Source organism: Ruditapes philippinarum, unplaced genomic scaffold (genome assembly GCF_026571515.1).
Source record: "Ruditapes philippinarum isolate M1 unplaced genomic scaffold, ASM2657151v2 ctg4004_1_1_1_1, whole genome shotgun sequence".
NCBI lineage: Eukaryota > Metazoa > Mollusca > Bivalvia > Venerida > Veneridae > Ruditapes > Ruditapes philippinarum.
The window spans coordinates 193676-216104 of record NW_026859327.1 but is presented as its reverse complement, the minus strand read 5'-3'; the positions used below and the strand labels follow the sequence as shown (position 1 = coordinate 216104).

General features: G+C 33.2%; 1 protein-coding gene across 2 annotated transcripts; it reads right to left on the bottom strand.

Annotated features, from left to right (window-relative positions):
* Positions 1-4476: 4476 nt before the first annotated feature.
* LOC132756090 (heat shock 70 kDa protein 12B-like) lies at positions 4477-13431 on the bottom strand. 2 transcript variants are annotated; one of them, XM_060747078.1, is made up of 5 exons: positions 13138-13431; positions 8103-8417; positions 7516-7737; positions 6914-7049; positions 4477-6738 (listed from the first exon to the last, which is right to left on the bottom strand). In XM_060747078.1, exon 5 carries the CDS (start codon positions 6547-6549, stop codon positions 5668-5670), a length of 882 nt encoding a protein of 293 aa, XP_060603061.1. In that variant the 5' UTR covers positions 6550-6738; positions 6914-7049; positions 7516-7737; positions 8103-8417; positions 13138-13431; the 3' UTR covers positions 4477-5667. The 2 variants fall into 2 exon arrangements, with proteins under 2 accessions (XP_060603061.1, XP_060603062.1); XM_060747079.1 differs by having other exon boundaries at positions 4479-6738; positions 13138-13425.
* Between the last annotated feature and the right edge of the window lie 8998 nt (positions 13432-22429).

Here is a 22429-nt window from a genome sequence, read left to right as displayed (position 1 = left end):
CGAAAGGAGGGGGACACGTGCTAAATAACAAAAACCAGAACAAGTTAATATAAGAATTAAAGGGATAAGAGCTGTACGTGTTATAAGGGAGGGGGTAAAAATTGGGAGAGGGTGTGAGAAAATACCTACCGTCAAAGACAATCCAAAAAGATAAACATCACAAAACATGTAAACATTCAAAACAAGTAACAATATAGACGTGAAAAACACGTGAAGGAACGTGCCCACGATATGCACAACAAAGTTAAAACTTTGGGAATACTCATCACTCCTTACAAATTACATCCTGCCAGCAAGTTGTCTTGTAAAAGTCATAAAAAAGTTTTGTTCTAATTCTAGCTCTGACGGCCTTTTTGTGTAGTAAGAGCAGAACGTCCCGGCGACATGCACAACAAGGTATGGTTCTGACCACTCCTAAACTCTGGACAAATTTTTTTTGTATAGCTCGTGTAGCGAGCGAAACATGCCAATAATATGCACAGCTAGGTATGGTCTTATGGTCTTATCACTCCTGTGAAGTTTCGTCAATTTCCACCAGCAGTTTGACCTGTCTAAGCCGGACAAGATTTTTCTGTTTAAAACTCTGGGGGCCATTTTGTGCAGCGGAGCAGAACGTGCACGCGATATGCACAACTTGGAATGGTACTGATAACTCCTGGGAAGTAATGTCGAAATCGCGCCTGCAGTTTTGCCTGCTGGACACTGTTCTTTTCTTATTTATAGCTTTGGCGGTCATTTTATGCAGCGAAGCAGAAAGTGCCGGCGATAGGCATAACTAGGTATTGTACTGATCACTTCCGTGAAGTAATATCGAAATCTCGCCATTTTACACAATCGAAATTAAACTATTCTGTATCAACTAAAGTTTCAGTCATTTTACCATTTCAAAAAGTGCACGTCGGACACCGTCACACGAAGTCTCTTCGTCATTAAATAAACCAAAAAGAGAGAAAAAGAACGTCCGAAACGGTGAATTTGAAAATGTTACACACTCTCGATTTGATTGCGCTCACAATTAATTCAATTTTTAATATTATATTTACGCAAGCATTTAATTATATAGATGCCGTATTTAGATAAATAATTTACAACAATAAACAAAGCTATATGCAAATTATTCTGCAATATTTGTTAAGCCTAACAGACTATTTATGTACACTTAGTTTCAGGGATTTATAAATTTAACCGTTACTTTACAAAACGTAAATAATCTAGTCAATATGTACAATTTCGGTTCATAGAGTATTACTTAATCCCACATACATTACTTATTATACATAAGTATGCTCTAAAATGTGATAGATAAAGACTTTTATATGATATACATACATTGACAGATAAAACTGTTTACCTTATTTGAGATTTTTTTCTGTGGACGATATTATTATCTTTTATCTAATATACATTTTATCAACATGAGGAAAATGATTTATTTTGCAACTGTAGGTTGTCTAAATAAGAAATAAACATGTAACATTCCTATACGTTTAAAAGGTGATAATTGCGTCTATCACCGGCTGTTGTCTCCCCTGATATCAGTCAATATTTTTGTAACTTTACTTTTAGACTGAACGCATGGCTTGTTTTAGTTTTGCAACAGTATTATTTTGTTTAAATATAGTATTACATACCGTCGCATATTGTTATATAGATATAAATGGAAGACACTTAAAGGAATTTCTTTATCTAGGGTTCATCGAAGTAAATTCATAACCAAACTATGACTCCGCACATTTGGGAAAACATTTCATGGTCAAACGGTGGAACACATCATCTTTAAATAATCCTGATTACACAAGACTATAAAAATTAAGAATATTTGATCTGAAGATAAAAGCTATGAAATATTTAATTGTCTTGATAATAAAACTGTGCACAGGTTTTACTTTTTAATAATCGATTTTCCAGAATTAACAGACACGAGGTCATTCTTGACAAAGTAGGAAAAATATTTATTTTATGCTTTACAGTGGCTTACTGATTTATCCGTGAAAGTTATATTTGATAACTTCGCAGTGAAAATTATCAAAATATAATTTCACACTTTCAATGATGAGACTTCTTTTTATGATTCCCCCATGAAGTATCTCAATTTTATTACTGTTGACAATTCTGACATTGTCAGAGCTGTTTAGAGAAAAGCAAAGCTGAAATTGATAAATAACTGACATTTCAAAAGTAATAAGAAGAAAACTTACTTCAATTCATACAAAATTTGTTTGTTTGTTGTGTAAGATGTAATTTTATTTCATCGAGTGAGCTTTAAAAACAGTATACACACAAACAAACAAATATCCTCTATATATCAAAACAACGACATATAATGATTGAATAACTTATCCCCGGCAATATATTTAAGGACATGCAGTGACAATAGTAGACATGTATTATGAAAATTTTCCACACTAGACCAGGGAATATCATTCCGCCTGGTAGACTAGCTTGCATCAAACAAATCATTTGTTGTTGGTTTTATTTTAAGTTTGACGCATACAATTAATTAATCTGGCGTGCTTAACTATTCATACAGTCTTCTTCTTTTTTTGACACAGGCGGATGTAAAATATCATTTGTAATGCGACCCATTTAAGGCTGTGTCACAACGTATTTTTATTTTGGTTTTATTTTTCTTGATAATTTTTAGTTTTCAATGCTGTCTTTATTTGTTTGGGTCGTCAGACCAAACAAATAATGGTAGCTAAATTTCAGACCCTGATGCCGCTGATTGCAAATTGCCGGAAGTGGTCGCTTTTTTGAAGCAGTTACTTTTTATGTACACTAACGCCGAAACATTCAGGGGAGATCACTGCGTAAAGATTGTCAAATGACAGGCGTATTAATTTTCAAGCAAGACAGTTCCCGAATGGTCATTGTTTTTATTCTTTATGGATATACATACTTATAGTAAGCTCCATAATGTTTAGCAGTTACAAACCCTTATTAAGAATAATATGGTTTTCTTCATGTCGTTGTCATGTAACTTCACCGTGGCCGAGGAGTTTGCACGATCGCTTAAGAATCGAGAGGTCAAGAGTTCAAATCTCAGTTGAGGCAACTCCTTTTTTTTATTTTTTTTAAACCAAATAAACATTGTATTGAATATCAGTGTTGTAATCAGACGTATAGCTACAGTTAAACACTGAAAATCATTGGTGACACTATTCAAAAACAAATTGGTTTATAATCTCATAACTTCACCTTTCTGACATCCGAAGACCCAAACAAATTCAGCGCCTTCTGTGCTTGGATTTAAAAAAGTATTTGTTTATCACTCATCAATACATTCAATGATGTTTGTAATTATTTTCTTCTATCTTTGAACCTTGGTCTCGTTTCAAATGTGTATCCCTGATTTTAATAAAAAACAAAGTGAATGCGTTTGCCTAATTTCTTATGATTAGTCCAGTATTGAAATTGTCCTGGAAAATGTGAATAACTTAAGCTGCATGCCTCCAGTTGAGCTAAAATCATGAAAATAAAATATGACAAAATGCTCTAGGATACCATGGAAATTAAACATAAGATTTAAAATTTTAGAAATATTTCACATGGTTCATTTGTCAGTCAGATAAAGATTGTTGATGCGGTATCATCACCATATTTCGAGTGCTTGAATAACGCGGTAAAAGCTATGTTTAATATTTGTGACTTCATTTTTGGTACATTACCTTGAAAGTTGAAAGTGTCTTCTACAGCGTGTTAACTACTTTTTGTTCACTTAACAATATTTTACTTTTAAAAATATTTTATCTTTTTTTTTAATAACTTACATGAATCTTGAGACATACCGCTTTAAAAGTGAGACCCCAAAGAAAAATGAAAACAATAATTGAAGATCAAAAACGAGATATAAACAAGTACAAATGTTGCTGCAATGCATCAATTGCGAAGGAAGCTCTCCACAAAAAATTGCTCATTACAGATACCTTGCAAAATCATTCCTAAGCACAGATCATTTTCTTTTTAATTTAAGTACTATTGTACATTATTCCGGATGTTTTGTAAATCATTTAAATTTGCATAATTATAATATTATATACATTTTCCATCAGAGAGGATATTAAATAAAAATTAATATGCTTCTGACTAATGCCTACCTGGTAAGGAAAATAATTCCAATACGAACAAGACTTAATAGGGGGCCAAGGAAGGTTGCATTTTTTTGATTATACCTCATGTACAGACTTCATCAAACCGAGTCTGCAATTTTCATGTAATATTGACGTGATTAATGCTTACGAGGGATCAAACTTTTCCAGATTTTTACAAGACTTTTAACGTATCATGACTGTAGTGCAATATTCTTCTGTTTGTGTCACTACTGAAGTCAGTAATGAAAGAGTAATACAAAATGATTATAAAATAGCAGAGTATGTATATTTTCTTTTTCACTAATAATGCTACTCATTTTCTACAAATATCAACAACTAATCATGGTAAGACATATAAAAAAAATCCATGTGTAAATAAGCCACAACAAAATCTTTCACCGACTATATTTTTCAAAATGTCCGTTACATGTTTCCCGGCAAATGGTATATCATGATATACTAAAGGGAGACAAATCGAAAACATTCATATGGTGAAGGGAGACTACACATTAGTTTTTCTTACATAAGCTACATCTAACTGTATTTGATCTGTAATATAAGTCTCTGATCAGTAAAAGCTTTTTTTGCAGTCAATTTTTCCCGATTAGATTTTTTTAATATCTTTTCTTAAACAGACTCAAAAACTAAAAATACTTCTTCCATAAATAGATTTCGGATTTTTCACACTGTTATAAGGTCATCTATTTATAGCTTTCGAATTCATGTAACAAGTTTTTCGCAGCAATGAAATAAATGCATAACGCACTGCGTACTACAAAATAATTAGTTATTTCCTGTAGAATATACAAATGTAAGAAATAAATTACCGAATTTAAGTTTATTTTTGTTTTGTTATTTATACTGCCTTCCCAGTGGATGACGCGTGAAATTTGTTCCCGTTCTCATTCATTAATATGACATGCTGCAAATCACTGAAAGGGAAACCAATATATACCTTTACATAGTAGAAATCTGAAGGAATTTTTGGTTCCGAATTTATTTCTAACTGTAAATCGGAGGGATTCATTGATCAAAATCAGGTCCATGGACAAAAATACACAAATAGCACCGCGCCTGTAGGCGCGGATTAATGGGTCCATTCACACTTCCAGGCAATCAATGGCAGGTTGATAAAACGTTCCTTAAACCCTTGGCCGACTTTCTTTAGGAAGAATTTATTCTAAATTGACATTATAGTATATATTCCTGTTAAATAAACTTAATACATGTAAAATAAAAAAATCCTAATCATAAGGTGTAAATTTTACACACAAACACACACACACACGCACGCACACACGCACACACATGCGCACACACACACACACACACACATGTATCTATCATCCAAACCCAGTTCAAACGTTTCATCTTGAATAATACATAAAACTGTTTTCGAAAATTAGTAATCAAACAAAATCACAAACAAACACAAAATATCAAAACTGGAAAAAGGGGAGATCTCTTCCTTAATTATCATTCTTCACCGCTTATTAAATGAAATAAGAAATATTTTTTGTAAAAATGGTCTAGATGCAATAACTTAGTGTTAAGAAGTCCAACAGGAGTTGTCTTTTTACTCCATTAGACAATTGAATGCCGAGGAACTTTTCTCTTCGGTATCTATTCCTTCAGCTTTAACAACAAGCTCCGTATTTCCAAATATCATAGTTAATTTAACCTTCTTGCTTTCAAAATCATCTTGTCCAACATGTTTAAGTGTCAGTAACCCGACCATTTCACAATCGGATTCTGTCGTATATTTTGGATCACTGCAAACTGAGCGGTAGATCGGATACAAAGAGAATTCCTTGTTGACTGGAGAAGAGAAATGCGTAACTTCCTGACCAACTTTTACCGTGTCGCCTGCTCTCACAAACACATGAAACACGTTATCAACATATGCTTTCCCTTCAACTTCTACCTTTAATGAGGATCCGTGTTTCGTGCAATTGAACCGTTTGAACATTTCTATGCCATAAGAATACCTCATAACTCGTACTGATATAGACAAAGGCTGATGTCCAAAAACAACTGCTCCCTTAAGTACTGCCAAACCGGCATCTTTTGGTATGATCAAGCGCTTTGATGAAAATGCATATCTAATTTTTTCTTGTACGTAACAGCTCTCGGCCATACCACCTACCAAGATCAAAGTTGAAACTTGACGTATTTCCGGTTGTTTTAGTAGATCTTCAATATGGCGTATGATATCATTAACAGGTCCCTCAAACCACTTCCTCACTAATTCTACTTTAACTCTAATTTTGTCTTTTTTAGTAACAATGTCCGATGAGAAAGACGAAGAACTTATCAATTCCTCCAAGACTTTGCCATTTTCTTTCTCTGAAGTCGTCCTTAAAGCTAAAGGCAGCTTAATAGTAATGTACGTTTGCTCCTGTCCGTAAGAATCAGCAAATTTTACCTGCCTCTTATTGGTTTCGAATGCTCGCATCATATCCCAATAGTCTTCAAGATTGTTTTCTTTAAAAAAAGCTTATAACTTGCTCTCCAAATAAATCATCTAAAAAGTTCAAAAAGTTTTGGTCGACGTATATTCCACCCCATGGACCTCCACTTGCTTTGTACAATTCGGTTAACGTTCCATTGTCATTTATTTGATGAGCCGTTATATCCACAGTGCCACCTTTAACAGGGGAAAAAACTGATTAATTATTAAGTAAAAAAATTTCAGTCGACTGAACAATTGTTTTAATTGCTGTCGTTTAAAATTGTATCATTAAGGTACATTATTTTATGTCCAAACAGGTATATATTTAAGGCAAGCTCTTATTAAAAAGCGTCTCAAACAGATCGCTTACCTCCAATGTCTATCACGATATATTGCAAACCAGACATATTTGTTTTGTCTTTTGAATCAACAGAAATCTTTTGACAACAGATAGATGCAGCTTCTGGCTCTAAAGCAAGTGTCAGCTTTTTGTCATCAATATCTGCCTGTAAAGAAAGTCGGGAACATATGAAATAGTATAAGGAGCACTTTCTTTGATTCATATATTTGAAACGCAAATATAGATGCTAAACGTAAAATATTAAAATTTACACCACACCTTGCAACACATGTAGAGGTCAAAAGTTCAGTATTTATCTACTTCATATTGACATATTTGCACCAAATCCAAAAAGATCTGTTTAATCCAAATTTTTGTTAATTCAAAAACATACGCGGAATTGAGCTATAATTAAAATGATTTATCTTAGATATTTGGGAAAACAGAATCCGTTAAAGACTCACAAATCGGCAAAATTGAAAATGTTGCTAACTCAGTTTGGTTAAGCCTGTTCATTGGTGACTGCTAGTGACCATCCACGCCCCTTAGCAGTGGCTAAAGCAAAATTAAACATTTAAACATGAAAATAGTGTAGTTTTGAGTTTAGAAACAACCGCAGACATGATTAATACCTGTAATGCTGCCATCCTCATGAACTGTTTACCGTTGTCATCCCAGATTGCGGGAATCGTTATGACATACTGTATATCAGTCTGTTCGATGCCCGAATATTGCTTTTGAAGTTCCAAAAAGAAATGGTCCCGCAGATAACGTATTGACATTGAGAAAATGTCAATGGCAAACATACGCCGCTTTCCCGTAATGTCTTTGACTGTCGTTTGTTTATTTAATTTCTGAAGAAAGATTCAAATAGCTGTATAGCAAATGGGAAGTTCCACAGTAAAAGCTAATGGAAAAGATTATTTTTCAAATAACTTCATGGCGATTTTTTCCATAAGTTATGGTATTATTTATTTTTTCTAAATGAAATTGTGAAAACAAAATAGGTCAATATTGTACAAATTATTTTCTTACTGTAACTCAATATACCTTTCTTCAGATAGGCAGTGTAGGGTAACGGATCGTTAACAATAATCTAATTTCTAAAAGATTTTGTTTTTTATTTTTTTACAGTAAAGTTAAAGTAATTGATACTAATGAACATAAATAGGAAAAGATTTAAACAAAACTAAATAACTAAATATCAGTACAGCATTACCTTATTCTTATGCAATAACATTTTGAAACGTCTGAAAAACAACCAACTATGGTGCTCGTCGTCTTCAACAAGCTTTTTGTATTTATTTTCTGCTTCATATCCAAAGGAATGGAATTTCTCTTCAGGGTCTAGCAATAAGCATGTAGGTGTTTTCAAAGAGAGATAGGTACCATCATTCCAAGTATTGTTCGTGTATATCTGTAAAGGTTTGTCACGAAATGAATAGGCATAACCACTGAATGTCGTCCCAAAGTCGAAAGCAGCAACCAGAAGATGAGAACTTGTTTCGACTTCGTTCATATTTTACAAGAAAAACTGAAAAAGGTAATTCGTTATTTACATCACTAAAATTATTGTAAGACAATAGTTGTATCCAATTGTTTATTCTTATGTTTACAAATAAATATTTGTTTTCAGAGAAATAGTCGCCTTTTTATGCATCTAGCGAGCACAAAATATTCACATTGAGCTCAGTCGAAAACAGTTCGTTTCGCTATTGTATATTTCTAAACAGGGCCCAAATAGTTTAAGACTAAAAAGTAACAGTTTTTAAACTCATAAGAATATGTTCTGCATTATGTATTTACAATATATTTATCTTTGTTTTTTCTTCTATTTTGTACGTCACTAGTTTACATAGTAATATGTTAAATAAATACATGTGTATGATTTAGATTATAAAAAGGATTTTGAAACTGATGAATCATTAAGATAGAAATAACGCAAATACACCTCTTTAAAGTTTATAAATGTTCCAAACTTTAAGATTTTAAAGGTCAGTAAAAAAACTTGTCACTATGTCCCAATCAAAATATAATGAAACAAGAATGTTTCTTACAATTTAAAGTACTCTTCAATAAAGATTTCGATACTTAAATATTGATTTTGCCTATTATAAATTACACGTTTAAACCAAACGCTTGTAGATAGGTTGATAATTTGTATGTATACGGCCTTGGAGAAATAAACATTCCTTTCATTATATAATTTCCAAGAAGTTTCAACCCTTCTTCTGAGAACTGGTACCAGGAAGGTGAAATGTATTGTGTGTTATTTTAACACAAGCTAACTTCACCTCTATTTTAATTTTATTTTCACATCGCGTTGAAAATGACAGTGATGAGCATTATCAACTTATATAACGCAAAGCCATCCTGCACGTTGGTAGAGCCTGACCAACACCTACACGATTTACAGTTCTTTTTTTCTTCTTCAGTATTGTGAAATTGTAACCCCATCAACATTGAATGGACGTTTCCGAATATAAAGCAGGACAAAGACATTAAATAAATTCAACGTGCAGATAGTCCGTTAATTGGTTTATATTTATCAATTGATCCTTTGCTTTTTTATTCGATCAGAAAACATTTTTGTATGAAAATGTATGAAAGTTCTTAAAAGGTTTGCCAAGTTTTAAGAAATTTGGCGTAGTTTAAAGAAAAGAAGAAAAGATATACTGCTCTTAACATTTCCTATATATTCTTTCTTGTATATTCCCTCTTAAGGGAAACAGAAAAAGACCTTGCTAATATTGAAAACGTCCTTGAAATACGCTCAATTCAAGGGCAGATAACTAAGCGCAGATAACTAAAAAAAATCTCACCCTTGAAATTTGTTTTTTAAATGTTCCAGTTATCATGTACTTAAATAATGCAAAGTTTAAATTAATTATATAACATTTCTGTTTAATTTACATGTTTCCAATACGCAATTTCAAGCATATGAACTGAAAACATCGGCTTTGAAAAAACTTTAACACAAGGATTAAATTCATAAATTTTTAAATAGTTTTCGTATGCGTTCGAGTTTTGTTTTTGTAACATAGCTTTAACAGTGTAACAATAGTGAACGGACAAAACAAAAGCAGTTGATTTTGCTGTGCATGATAAGATTATAAAAAACTGATAGCATCTTTACAAGAAACGGCGCATCATGCCTATTACGCAATGCATTTATGCAGCTTTTATTTTCATATTATGTGATATTTCTGTTTAATTTTCACAAATTGTAAACCGTGGTATCAAAGCTGATACACCGGACTTATTTTCAAAGTTAGGCACTGTCGTTCGTTTATATAGAATCAGTATTGCTGGTTACAATTATATAGTAACTTGGGTCCCCGGAGTGTCCGTTACAAACTTCTTATTTTGTTCGTCACAGGTCTATCTTCTCCGGATATACCTTAAAAATTAAACAAACGAAAATCCGCAATAGGGTCTTTTTCTTGCATGTTCACAAATCTTGTCTTGTTGAAAAGACCGAGTTCTGTAAGTCACGTGGGGAGATAGACCTGCATGCATGCAGTAAAGTAATACAATAAAGGGAGAAAATATACATAATTTAAAAAATGGAAACAAAAAAATGTGTTATTTTCATAATTTTTGTTTGTTTGTTTCATTTTACGCCTTTTCCCAACAGTACTTCAGTCATATAGGCGGGTAGTTTCCTAACCATCGTTCTTGGAAAGTTACACCAGTACTAGACTACCTTCCTCCGCGCTAAACTACCAAAGCATCTCCCGGGGATCGAACCCACGGCAGAGAGGTAACTGCATAAGAAGTAATCGACTCTAAGAGGCGGTTATATTTTCATAATGTTCCTTTCATTAAAAACTGGAGACGAATCGTAAACGAGATATTGTAAACTTAATGCCTAAGCAGCATTATAACGTTTTCAATAAAAAGCAAGGACAGCCTTTTAACATTGGGACATGTTTTAGATTTATTTGATAGTAATATTTTTCAAAGTTATAATTTAACTGTTCCGTCGGTATTAAATACGAACACAATATAACTGGACAGGGTTCCTATCCACAATTAATAGCAAAGACCAAATATCCCATCAGGGGGGTCAATCACATTGTTTAATGCATATAAAACGCCCCTTTCTTGACATTAGCCTTTATCCTGTTGTTTTTTTTAACACAAACAAAAAACTAACCGACGATTTTGTCCCCCGCGAACCAAAAACCCAGGACTTAGTTAAAACGAATCCTACCTTGGAGCTCATTTCATGTTGATAATCTAAAGTGACAGTATATGTCAAGTACGTGATAAAAACAAAGCGCTTAATAAGCATTTGTATTATAATTATTAATAAAAACGAACAGGTTATGGAGGACCATCCCAGTTGCCCGTCTGAGCACGGAACGGGCATATGAGAAGAACTATCAACGATCTGTAAGCTAGCTGGAAAGCTTACTCACAAAGGTTCTGATTTATATTCGAACACATAGCAGAGGGAGGCAAGTGGTTTGAAGTCAAAGATAAATGCAACGATTTGCTATTCATTAAGGCAGAACGTTGATATTGCTTGGGATAGAATGACATCTAAGTCATTATAAACCTTTGCTTACGTTAATAGTATGACAGTGTGTAAGTAGAATATCGTGCGTGTACACCAATCTGACTGCTCCCGGTGTAACATGAAACTTGTAACCAGGTATTTAATAACAGGCAGATCTCATACATGCTCTTATACCTCTTTTTTCCATATTGAAAATGCCGACTTGAAGTAATTTCAGCAATTGTCCAGCATATGATATAACAGTTTGATAACTAGCCCAAAACTGATTGAGTGTTGTCATCTGTCTGTCTGTTTGTTTGTTTGTTTCATTTAACGCCTTTTTCCGATAGTATTTCAGTTATATAGGCGGGTAGTTTCCTAACAATAGTTCCTGGAGAGTTACACCAGTACTTAACTACCTTCCTCCGCGCTAAACTACTAAAGCATCTCCCGGGGATCGAACCCACGCCAGAGAGGAAACTGGATCATAAGTCATCGACTCTAACCCCTCGACCACGGAGGCGGTTGTCATCTGTCAATGGGTCCTTATATGACAGGCTTCTAGGTGGGGACCTTTACTTGACCAGGTGTTCATATGTTGTATAACGCGTTGAAACAATTGCCGCCAATTAACTATGAAAAGTTTTTGCAATGACTGACAATAAAACGACATAGACGACATTCTATCCCAAGCACGTGTTATAATGCACAAACATTGTTTTTAACACATAGCACATACAAGTAAACTCTGTTATCGAAGTTTTGGTTAATTAAATACAGAGGTCTTCCCCCATAAAAAGATTGAAAGTTTCAGTATGATCTTTACAATGGTGGTTCTCCTTTAAGAATGCCGAACGTGCAAGTGTAAAATGCATATATACCAGTAGTTATGAAACATTCATTTTTGCCAAGCTTTAGCTTTGGAGAGTTGCGGGGTAAATCAGCAAATCAATAGATGTTACGAACAAAATAGGATAGACGTTACGAACAAAAGAGGAGGTGTGTAACTTTGTACAGCCTTATACACGTGACAAGCCGTTTCGGACCTTAGCCATTCATTGATCATAACAATAATGTGGTCGCCAATTCCAGAACAGTATCTTCATGAAAATACAAAACGTTTGCAAATAACGATAATGTTTGTTGCTGTATTTTCAGCATTGATATACAAATTAGTATTAAAACAAAATCAAAATGACAGTTTCATTTTGCAGTTTTAGGGTGATCATATTTACTCACTCTGTTATGCTTGTGCCTGCAAAAGATCAGTGGCTTTCACATTCATGAGCGATTTTTAATATCTGATTATTAAGAACAGACGTTTCCTAATATATAATGTATAAGAGTAAAAGAATCAGAATTTGCTTTCATATAACCCTTACAATGTCAGGTATCGCACAGATGTAAGAGTTTGTTTGTAGTAAGGTTTAAAACCAGCAGGGTTGATAGTTAATAATAGTGTTAATAGTTCGTGATAATGATATATCGCAGTATTTCTCGTAATCTAATTTGCATTTACGTACATATTAATGATCAATTTTATGAAAGATTCGCTGATGGTAATTCATTTTTAGTTCAACATTTTAATGTTTGAAGCATTCAACTACAAAATCATTATGGTACTAAAACAAAACGATGAAAGTCTTTATGATCCAAGCCCTTGTGCAGTGTATGTTCCTCCGATAAATAGCCAACAACAAACAATTGGGAAGAAAATGATGTAAATAGGAAACCGTACTTACTTACTTACTTACTTCTATATCCGATATAAAAAAAATATCACATTATTCCAACATAAATGTTATGTATCTTTTAAAAGAATAACAAGCCGAGTCCGTGGTTTGTCCGATATGCAGATTGCTTCAAAATTGCAACTGCACACTATTTTATGTGCGTGTGTTTGGAAACCCGGGTAAAAAACAAAGATCGTTACAGGTCATAAAATACGTAACAGATTTCACCGTAATCAAGTTACCGTTATTCAGGGAAATAAGTAATAGATACCGTTCGCGGAATAGATCTGCATGGACGCTCTGCCTATGCAGAGCTATTCAATTTACGTGGTTACAATGATATCATGTTTATTTGCCCTTATGGTATAGAAACCGGTCGGCATTATATTACAATAAGAAAAATCAGTTAATGTCAGTTATTTTTAAAACATGATTTTTCTAGTCCCGGCACTTTTTATCATATATATATAAATATATATGCATTAGAATTTATAATAGAAAATATTGAGGCTGATATTTGTTGACAAAAAACATTAAAAAATTATCCTAAACATTTTTGCAATATACGATCATTTTCAAATGGTTTTAAGTGACAGGCATGTATGAATATATACTAGTCCGTATAAATAAACTTTATTTATTTTATTTATTTATTATTATTATTATTATTTATTTATTTATTTATTTTTGTTCTTGTTGTCTTTTTAATATATTTGATTAGACCGCACGTAGGGACAGGTAAGTGCTGGTATACATAACCCATATTGTAAATGCCTTCCGATAATTAACTGAAACAATTTTGTGAAAACAATCGGCCTTCCACCAAAAATGCAAAACTTTCTCGACTTAACATATACTATTTTGTAAAGAGAACAATAGAACAAAAACAGATTTTATTGGTATTAAATACACGTATAGCATGTATAGTGGTGCATATACCTTTACAAGCAAAACAAAAATGTAACCATTTAGGTTAAACAAATTTTAAGTAGTATATAGATATCTGGTATCATAGTGAGTGAATGGGCGTGATTTCATTGTCTTTTTCTGAAAGGAAAGCCAAATATAAAAATCGACCTAATTTGTAAATAGATTTTGAATCGGTTGACGTTAAAGCAGACAGCTTTTGAATTGATGGCCATCTACAAAAATACGAGGTGCAGGTTTTGATTAGTAAATGCCTAAATTAAGACAAAAAAGTAAATGATGATAAGGATCCTCAACAATGTTCATCGAGTTCTTCGAGAGTGTTTGAATAAGCTTAGAGCTTCCAACACAATCGAACTAATATAAATTTGTGTAAACTAACAATGTTCATATAACATTGATAACAGTATCGTTGTTGATCAGAAATGTTTATTCGTCCAGTTTCAATGACTATTGTTTAGTTATTTGTATATGATTTAAGCTGTTAGTGTCCATACTTAACTGCCAGTATTTCTCTATTTCAAGTTCATGTTTGAATAAACAGTATTTATTGTATTACCTTAATTGGATCGGTATTGACAAAAGAACCGGTAGCTAATTGTATTTCACTCTAAGAAAGACACAAGGATCAACTTGTTTACACTTTATAAATGAAATACGATCTAACAGATTTTTTCATTCATTTAAATATGGTCCCAGCTTAAATTAAACACATGTATACAAATCTACAACCCGACGTGTAAGTTATTTTAGGCACCACCTAAATATTGATTCACCGAAAATATTTCTGTGAACCACTTTTTTGGAAAATGGCAATGACCTTAATATGTTTCCGAAAACTCGGTGGCGTTATTGTGAAATCGTCTTCAATTAATAAGAAAACCGGAAATGTATTGACAGAAAACGAAGTGTAAACATGCAATGTAATCCATTGCTGTATGGACAAATGCATATCTACTTATCGCCGCTTGCTTACAAACGGCGTCTAATAATTCCGTGTTTTTAAAGCGTGATCATCACTTATCACAAACATTTACATCTTAAATCATGTTTTTATTATTATTTTTTTAACATATATTTCCTTTTTGTAAAGTTTATAATTCTCTGCGAATCGTTTGGTTTTCTATATTCACGCGTGCTTACTGCTCTGGTAAATTGTTCATATGTCGGGAGAATAGATAGTTCTGATATATAAATCCTAATGTTTAGCTACTTTATCGGAAAATGAAAAACAAAAGACATGAGTGTAAAGTAATAAATAACTCCTTGAATTATTCGGCAACATTTTGTAAACAAATTATTCCAATTACTATGCAGCGAACCATGCGACATTTGCATGACGGCTCATTTACTTATTCGCCAAATTGATTATCGCAATATTACGACTGCATTACAGGCCCACAGCCTTTGCTTAAGCTAATAGTATGACGGTGTGTAAATAGGATATCGGCCTTATACAGCGATCTTTCTGCTCTTTGTGTCACATGAACGTCGCGACCAGGACTTTTTATAAACAGAAGGAATTCATACTCGGTCGATATTGTATAATTTCCTGTTTCCATATTGAAACTGATGGCTTGAATTAATGTCAGCAAACTGTTCAGCATTTAATAGCTAGACAGCCTGATCGAGTATTATCATCTTTCAGCGGGACCTTATCTGCAGTATTCTTTTGGTGTAATTCTCGCCTAACGACATGCTTGGAATAAAATATTGTTCAAATGACACCTCTTTACCCATACATGTATGTTACAATTGATACCTCTTTACGCATACATGTATGTTACAAATGATACCTCTTTACCCATACATGAATGTTACAACTGATACCTCTTTACGCATACATATATGTTACAAAAGTTGCATCTCTTTACCTTTACATATATGTTACAAATGGCACCCCTTTATGCATGCCTGTATGTTACAATTAATACCTTCTTTACCCATAAATGCATGTTACAAAAGATACACATCTTTACTAATATATTATAATCATTAAACTTCTTTATTGATATATTACAAATTGTGTCTTTTTAACCAATGCACAATTTTCAGTTTTAAATCAACCAGTAACCTGCTGAATTTGTGCAATATATTTTACCTGCTTTGAAAATTGATCAGTCCATTAAAATGTAATGAAATTCAAAATTGAAATACAAAAACTGAGCCGCAAACAGTAAATCCTGCTCAAGCACAGAGAAATTATGTTCAGGCAAACTGACTTGACCCCATACTAATGGCAAAGGCTGATAACTTTTGGTTCAAGAAAGTTTTTACGTCTAAGTTGAATATTACTTTATTATACAAATACACACAATATATACAATTTTACTACAATTTTGCATGAGTAATATAAAAGAACATACCAGAGGGGTTGAGGTGAAAAATATAAAAAAAATATTGTAGGTAATTTGTTGTACATCTGCCCAGCAGATTCAGAGAAGAAGTTGATTGTTGACGCATGACGACGGACGACGGACACCATAGCACTCGCCTTTGATACTAATAGCTTACCCTGAACCTTCAGTTCTGATGATCTAAAAATCACACCGGCAATGAAAAATGAGAAAGTAAATAAGAAATGTCGAACGACACATGTGCCCCCTTTCTAGCCCTTGACTGATACTATTGGTAATTTGGATATATAAACATGGGGACATGGAAGTGTTAAGTTATGGAAAAGAAAAATAAGACCAATATATGACCTGAAACTGAATGAAAGGTATCATTAGAAAATTCTACAAGTGCAAGGATAACTGAAATAAAGTTTATATTATCATATAAATGTCACTGTGACATTTACCTTTGACAAAGTAACCCCTTTATCTGTAAAGGCCATCTTCTGGTCATGACCAGTGATCATACAAGCTTAGACATTTGTAAAACTTGCCATTCAATGGTTATTGATCGGAAACTTCTTTTGAATATGAGGTTACTGTGGTCTTGACTTAATGACACTAAAAGCAATAAAGGTCATCATATAGTTATGTCCAATCAATAAGTGAATTATGAAGACTTTGTGGTAGATAGTTTTTAAGATAATGAGCGGAAACCATTCCGACATTTAAAGCACATGTGACCTTGACCTTTGATCTGACCCCAAAATAAAAAAGGTTATCTCTTATGACCAATCAAAATAAGAAGACTTGGTAACTTATTGGTATCAAGAGAATAAGTGGACACCTTTGTTAAATTCAAAGTTGATGTGACATTGACCTTTGACTTCAAAATCAATAGGGGTCATCTACTAGTGATAATCAATTAAGTAGTTTTGAAGATGAGTGGAAACCATTTCGACGTTTTACTTGACCTTTGACCTACAAAAGATGATCAATTAGAATGTATATCAAAATGTCTCGATAAAAGTAGTTTTGAAAATAATTAGTGGAAACCATTCCGACATTTAAAGTCACTTAGACCTATTTTGACCTAGTGACCCCAAAATAAAAAAGTTCATCTTCTAGTTATGACCAATCAAAATGTGAAATATGAAGACTTGGTAACTAATTGGTGTCAAGAGAATAAGCGGACACCTTTGTAACATTCAAAGTTAATATGACCTTGACTTTTGATTCAGTTACCTCAAAATCAAAAGGGGTCGTCAACTAGTGATAATCAATCAAAATGTGTATCAAAAAGGCTCGATAACACGTAGTTTTGAAGATAATGAGTGGAAACCATTTCGACATTTCACTTGACCTTTAGTCTTAAGGCCCCTAAAATCTAAAAGGATCATCTTCTACACATGAATAATTAATATGTGAAATATGTAGACTTTGGGATGTATAGTTTCCAAGATTATGAGCGGAAACCATTCTGACATTTATGGCCCCTGTGTCCATCACCTCTAACCTAGTGACCCTAAAATCAATTGACGTCATCTACTAGTTATGACCAATCATTATGTGAAATATGAAGGCTTTGTAAGAAAACGCTTTAAAGATAATCAGCGGAAACCATGTGATCTACCGACCGGCCGACCGACGTACATAAGCAAAACAATTTACCCACTTTTCTTCGAAGGGGTGCACAAAATACATATTACATACGCATTTTATTCTCAAAAACGTATTATTCTAACAATGTTAAGATAAAGACCTGCTTGATTGTATAAATACTGCAAACCCTTAAATGTTAAAGATATGAAATAGTACACAAAACACTTTAATGGGGACTTATCTATCTGTTGAAAGAAAGCTTTACATCAGTTTTTATTTTATTTTAAACCCATTTCAACCAAATAAATCAATCTATGATACTGTAAATGTATTGACATAAAAATACATGACTATGTTTTCAATGTTTGATATTAACCTTATTATTTTACTTCAACGATTGAACAGGCTATTGATACTAAAGTGTGTTGCTACATATGCAGGACAACTCATGGGATTGCGTGAGTCTAGGCTTAATGCATAAACAGTAACTCTCGCTCTCGAGTACAAACATGGATACATCGTCAGTTATACCTTTAAAGGGTTAATTTTTAAGCACAACATGATAATTTAATTCTATGTACGAATCTTCTACAGAGTATTAGCAAGAGAAATATAAAGTAGACCACTGTACAGCGGTCAACGACACTTAGAACATGCAGTAACCGTGCCAATAATTAAGGTCAGGTATCTCTGATTTGTATTGTTGTGCCAGCTAAGGGCCTGGCTTGCTTGTTGTATCTTTGTTTCACAGGTTCAAACACTCCAGTGCCACCTTCTTAACATCTCAGCTTATTTAGTAGAACCACTCGCTTTGGTCTGAACAACGGCTCCTGGTCCAAACGATTTATGTTTGGTTGAGGATTTTTTGTATCCCAAAGTCCTGAGAATTTATTATCAATGCCCTGTGCCTCTTAACAAACAATGTGTTCATACTAAATGAAGAGAGAGTAACCACAAGATTGTTTAATATAATGCTAATAATATATATTATTTCTTGTTTGTAATAATATGTCAAATTCCTACTTGACAACATAAGATATGTTAATTACCAAATTATGGATGTAAGACAAGATGTCAAGTAGCAAGTGTCTCATATTCTTTCAACTACAGCATTTAGAAAAGCTCTAGAAATATAAACTACTTGTCTGTGAACAACATATTTCTTTTTCTTGTCTTATTCATGCTAGTTTTGGAAAAATACCAGTCCATATAGATGTTATTTGATACAACAGCAAACGAACAAGGAGAAACGACCAGTACTTAATCATTACTGAACATATTTAAAGAGATCAATTGTACATTACTGAAATGCCAAAGGGTGGGGTTGGAGTTAGGGGGTAAACATGACATACAAATAGATGATAGAGGATATAAGAAAAATATAATAAACTAAGGAAATGTTACAAGCAAGGAAACAGATCAAAAGTAGGAAAATGTAACATATTACGCAAGGATTGTTTTAAAGTTAACCAATAAGTTATAAAGGAAAGCAAGGCTTGTTTTAAAGTTAACCTTTAAGTAAATAAGAAACCAAAGATCATTTTTCATTTAATTAAGCATTGTCAAACAGAATAAACATGACCTCAGACTAATAAAAATGGTGTATTAATCCTTTATTTTATTCAATTACGAATAAGTATTTAAGATGGAATCCTCGAAATAAATTTTACACTGATTTACTTTATCTTATTGATACTTGCATGTATGTTGACTAATTTAATAGTTTTGTAATATATCAGTGAAATGAATTTTCTTGAGTCATTATGCAAAATTCTGTTTTTGTGACTTTGTAAAATCAATTTCAAACTACTCTGAAAGTTACATACAAGTTTGTTTGTATAATTTTTCATAAAACATAAAGGCAACCAAAAATATTTAATGGTTTGTGAATAAACTAATACAAATATTAAAATATGATAAACAAGATCAACAAGGAAGGGCGGCGTTCAATGGCGTTCAATGAAATAAGTCTCTATGTCTTAAAGATTTGATAAAAGTGCCTTTTCATTTGACTTCCCAATGTTCTACTCTACTTAGTAAAAAATGAAGAGTAAAACACGATAGCTCATTACAGAAGCTATAAAAATAAACTAAGCTTTGTACTTTGGATCAATAATATCAGGGCTCAATTGAGAATGGACAAAGTTTCGTTACAAGAAAATCATATTAAGACTCAAACACAACTATTCTAGCAAATGATTTTTTAAAGGCAAATAATTGTTCTTTGTTTTGTTTGTTTGGATTTTTACGGCACGTCAACACATATCTGGCCATATCGTGCCGAAAAAAAGTGTTCTTTTCCAAACGTTGGAAGCTTTCAGATATACCTGTTAATTTCACAAAAGCACTTTTGTTTGCACCTTGTAAGAATGATAGCAAGGCTTCGGTTGTCCCTTATTGATCAAAATGCAAATGGAAGAGCATTCATCTATAAACACATTTGGATGGATTGACTTAAGTGAAGCAGTGATTAATCCATAATAGAAAATTCTGGAAACAAAGTGATCCCTCGAAAGCATTAATCACAACAAAATAACATAAGGATTGCAGACTCGGTTTGATTGAGTCTGTACATGAGGGATAATGAATAAGTGCAACATCCCTCACGCCCCCTAGCACCGGCTTGAGCGGTACTCAATTTTCAACACTTTATAGTGCTGGTAACAATGATCCCGAAGGACCAGAAAATATAACAACACTGAAGTGAAGTACGGGGCAACTTTTTACGGCTGCCACACGGCACTTGACACCTGCTGTTGTGAAGTACAAAATTCTGGAAACAAAGTGATCCCTCGGAAGCATTAATCACAACAAAATAACATAAGAATTGCAGACTCGGTTTGATTGAGTCTGTACATGAGGGATAATGAATAAGTGCAACATCCCTCACGCCCCCTAGCACCGGCTTGAGCGGTACTCAATTCTCAACACTTTATAGTGCTGGCATCAATGATCCCGAAGGACCAGAAAATATAACAACACTGAAGTGAAGTACGGGGCAACTTTTTACGGCTGCCACACGGCACTTGACACCTGCTGTTGTAAAGTATAAAATTCTGGAAACAAAGTGATCCCTCGGAAGCATTAATCACAACAAAATTAAGAATTGCAGACTCGGTTTGATTGAGTCTGTACATGAGGGATAATGAATAAGTGCAACATCCCTCACGCCCCCTAGCACCGGCTTGAGAGGTACTCAATTCTCAACACTTTATAGTGCTGGCATCAATGAAACCGAAGGACCTGAAAATATAACAACACTGATTTGGCCTGTGAAAGTTGGACAATATTTGTTTTTATTTATAGCTCTGGCGGTCATTTTGTGCAGCGAGGAGGAACGTGCCGGCGATATGCACAACTAGGTTTTGTACCGATCACTCCCGTGAAGTAATATCGAAATCTCGCCATCTCACACAAACGAAATTAAACTAATTCTGTATTAATTAAAGTTTCAGTCATTTTTACCTTTTAAAATGTGTACGACGGATACGAAGTCTCTTCGTCAGAAAATAAACAATAACAGAGAGAAAGAATGTCAGAAACAGTAAATTTGAAAAGGTTCCACACTGGATTTAATTGCGCTCACAATTCATTCAATTTTTAATATTAGATCCACGCAAGCAATGAACAATATAGATGTCGTATTTCGATAAATAATTTACAACAATAAAAAAGCTAATTTGAAATCTTACATGCAAATTGTTCTACAATAATGTTTAAGCCTCACAAACTATATATGTACACTTAATTTCAGGGATTGAAGTTTTTTTGCTTTATTATAGATCTAATCGTTACTTCACAAAACGTAAAATAATCTAAAGTCAATATGTACAATTTTGGTTTTATCGCACGTAAATTACTTATTATACATAAGAGTTCTTCTAAACGTGATAGATAAATACTTTTATATGATATACATACATTGACAGATAAAATTGTTTGCCTTATTCGGGATTTTTTTCTGTGGACGAGATCAATATCTTTTATCTAACGTACATTTTATCAACATGAGAAAAAGGATTTATTATGCGACTCTGGGTTGTCTAAATCAGAAATTCACATGTAACTTTCCTATACGTTTAAAAGGTGATAATTGCGTATATCACCGGCAGTAAATTTGTTGTCTCCTCTGATATCAGTCAATGTGAGTTACTTTATTTTAGACTGAAACGCATGGTTTTGCAACAATATTATTTCGTTTAAATATAGTATAACATACCGTCGGATATAGTTATATAGATATGGAAGACGCTTAAAGGCATCTCATTATCTAGGGTTCATCGAAATAAATTCGTAATCAATGCATCTGCACATTTGGGAACAAATTGTACAGTCAAACGGTGGAACACATCATCCTAATCCTTATTACACAAAACTATAAAAACTATAAAAATTAAGTTTATTTGATCTGAAGATATAAGTCATCAAATATCTAATTGTCTTG

Coding starts and splice junctions, on each gene's coding strand:
- LOC132756090 (XM_060747078.1), bottom strand. CDS start 6,549: ATGATGCGAGCATTCGAAACCAATAAGAGGCAGGTAAAATTTGCTGAT.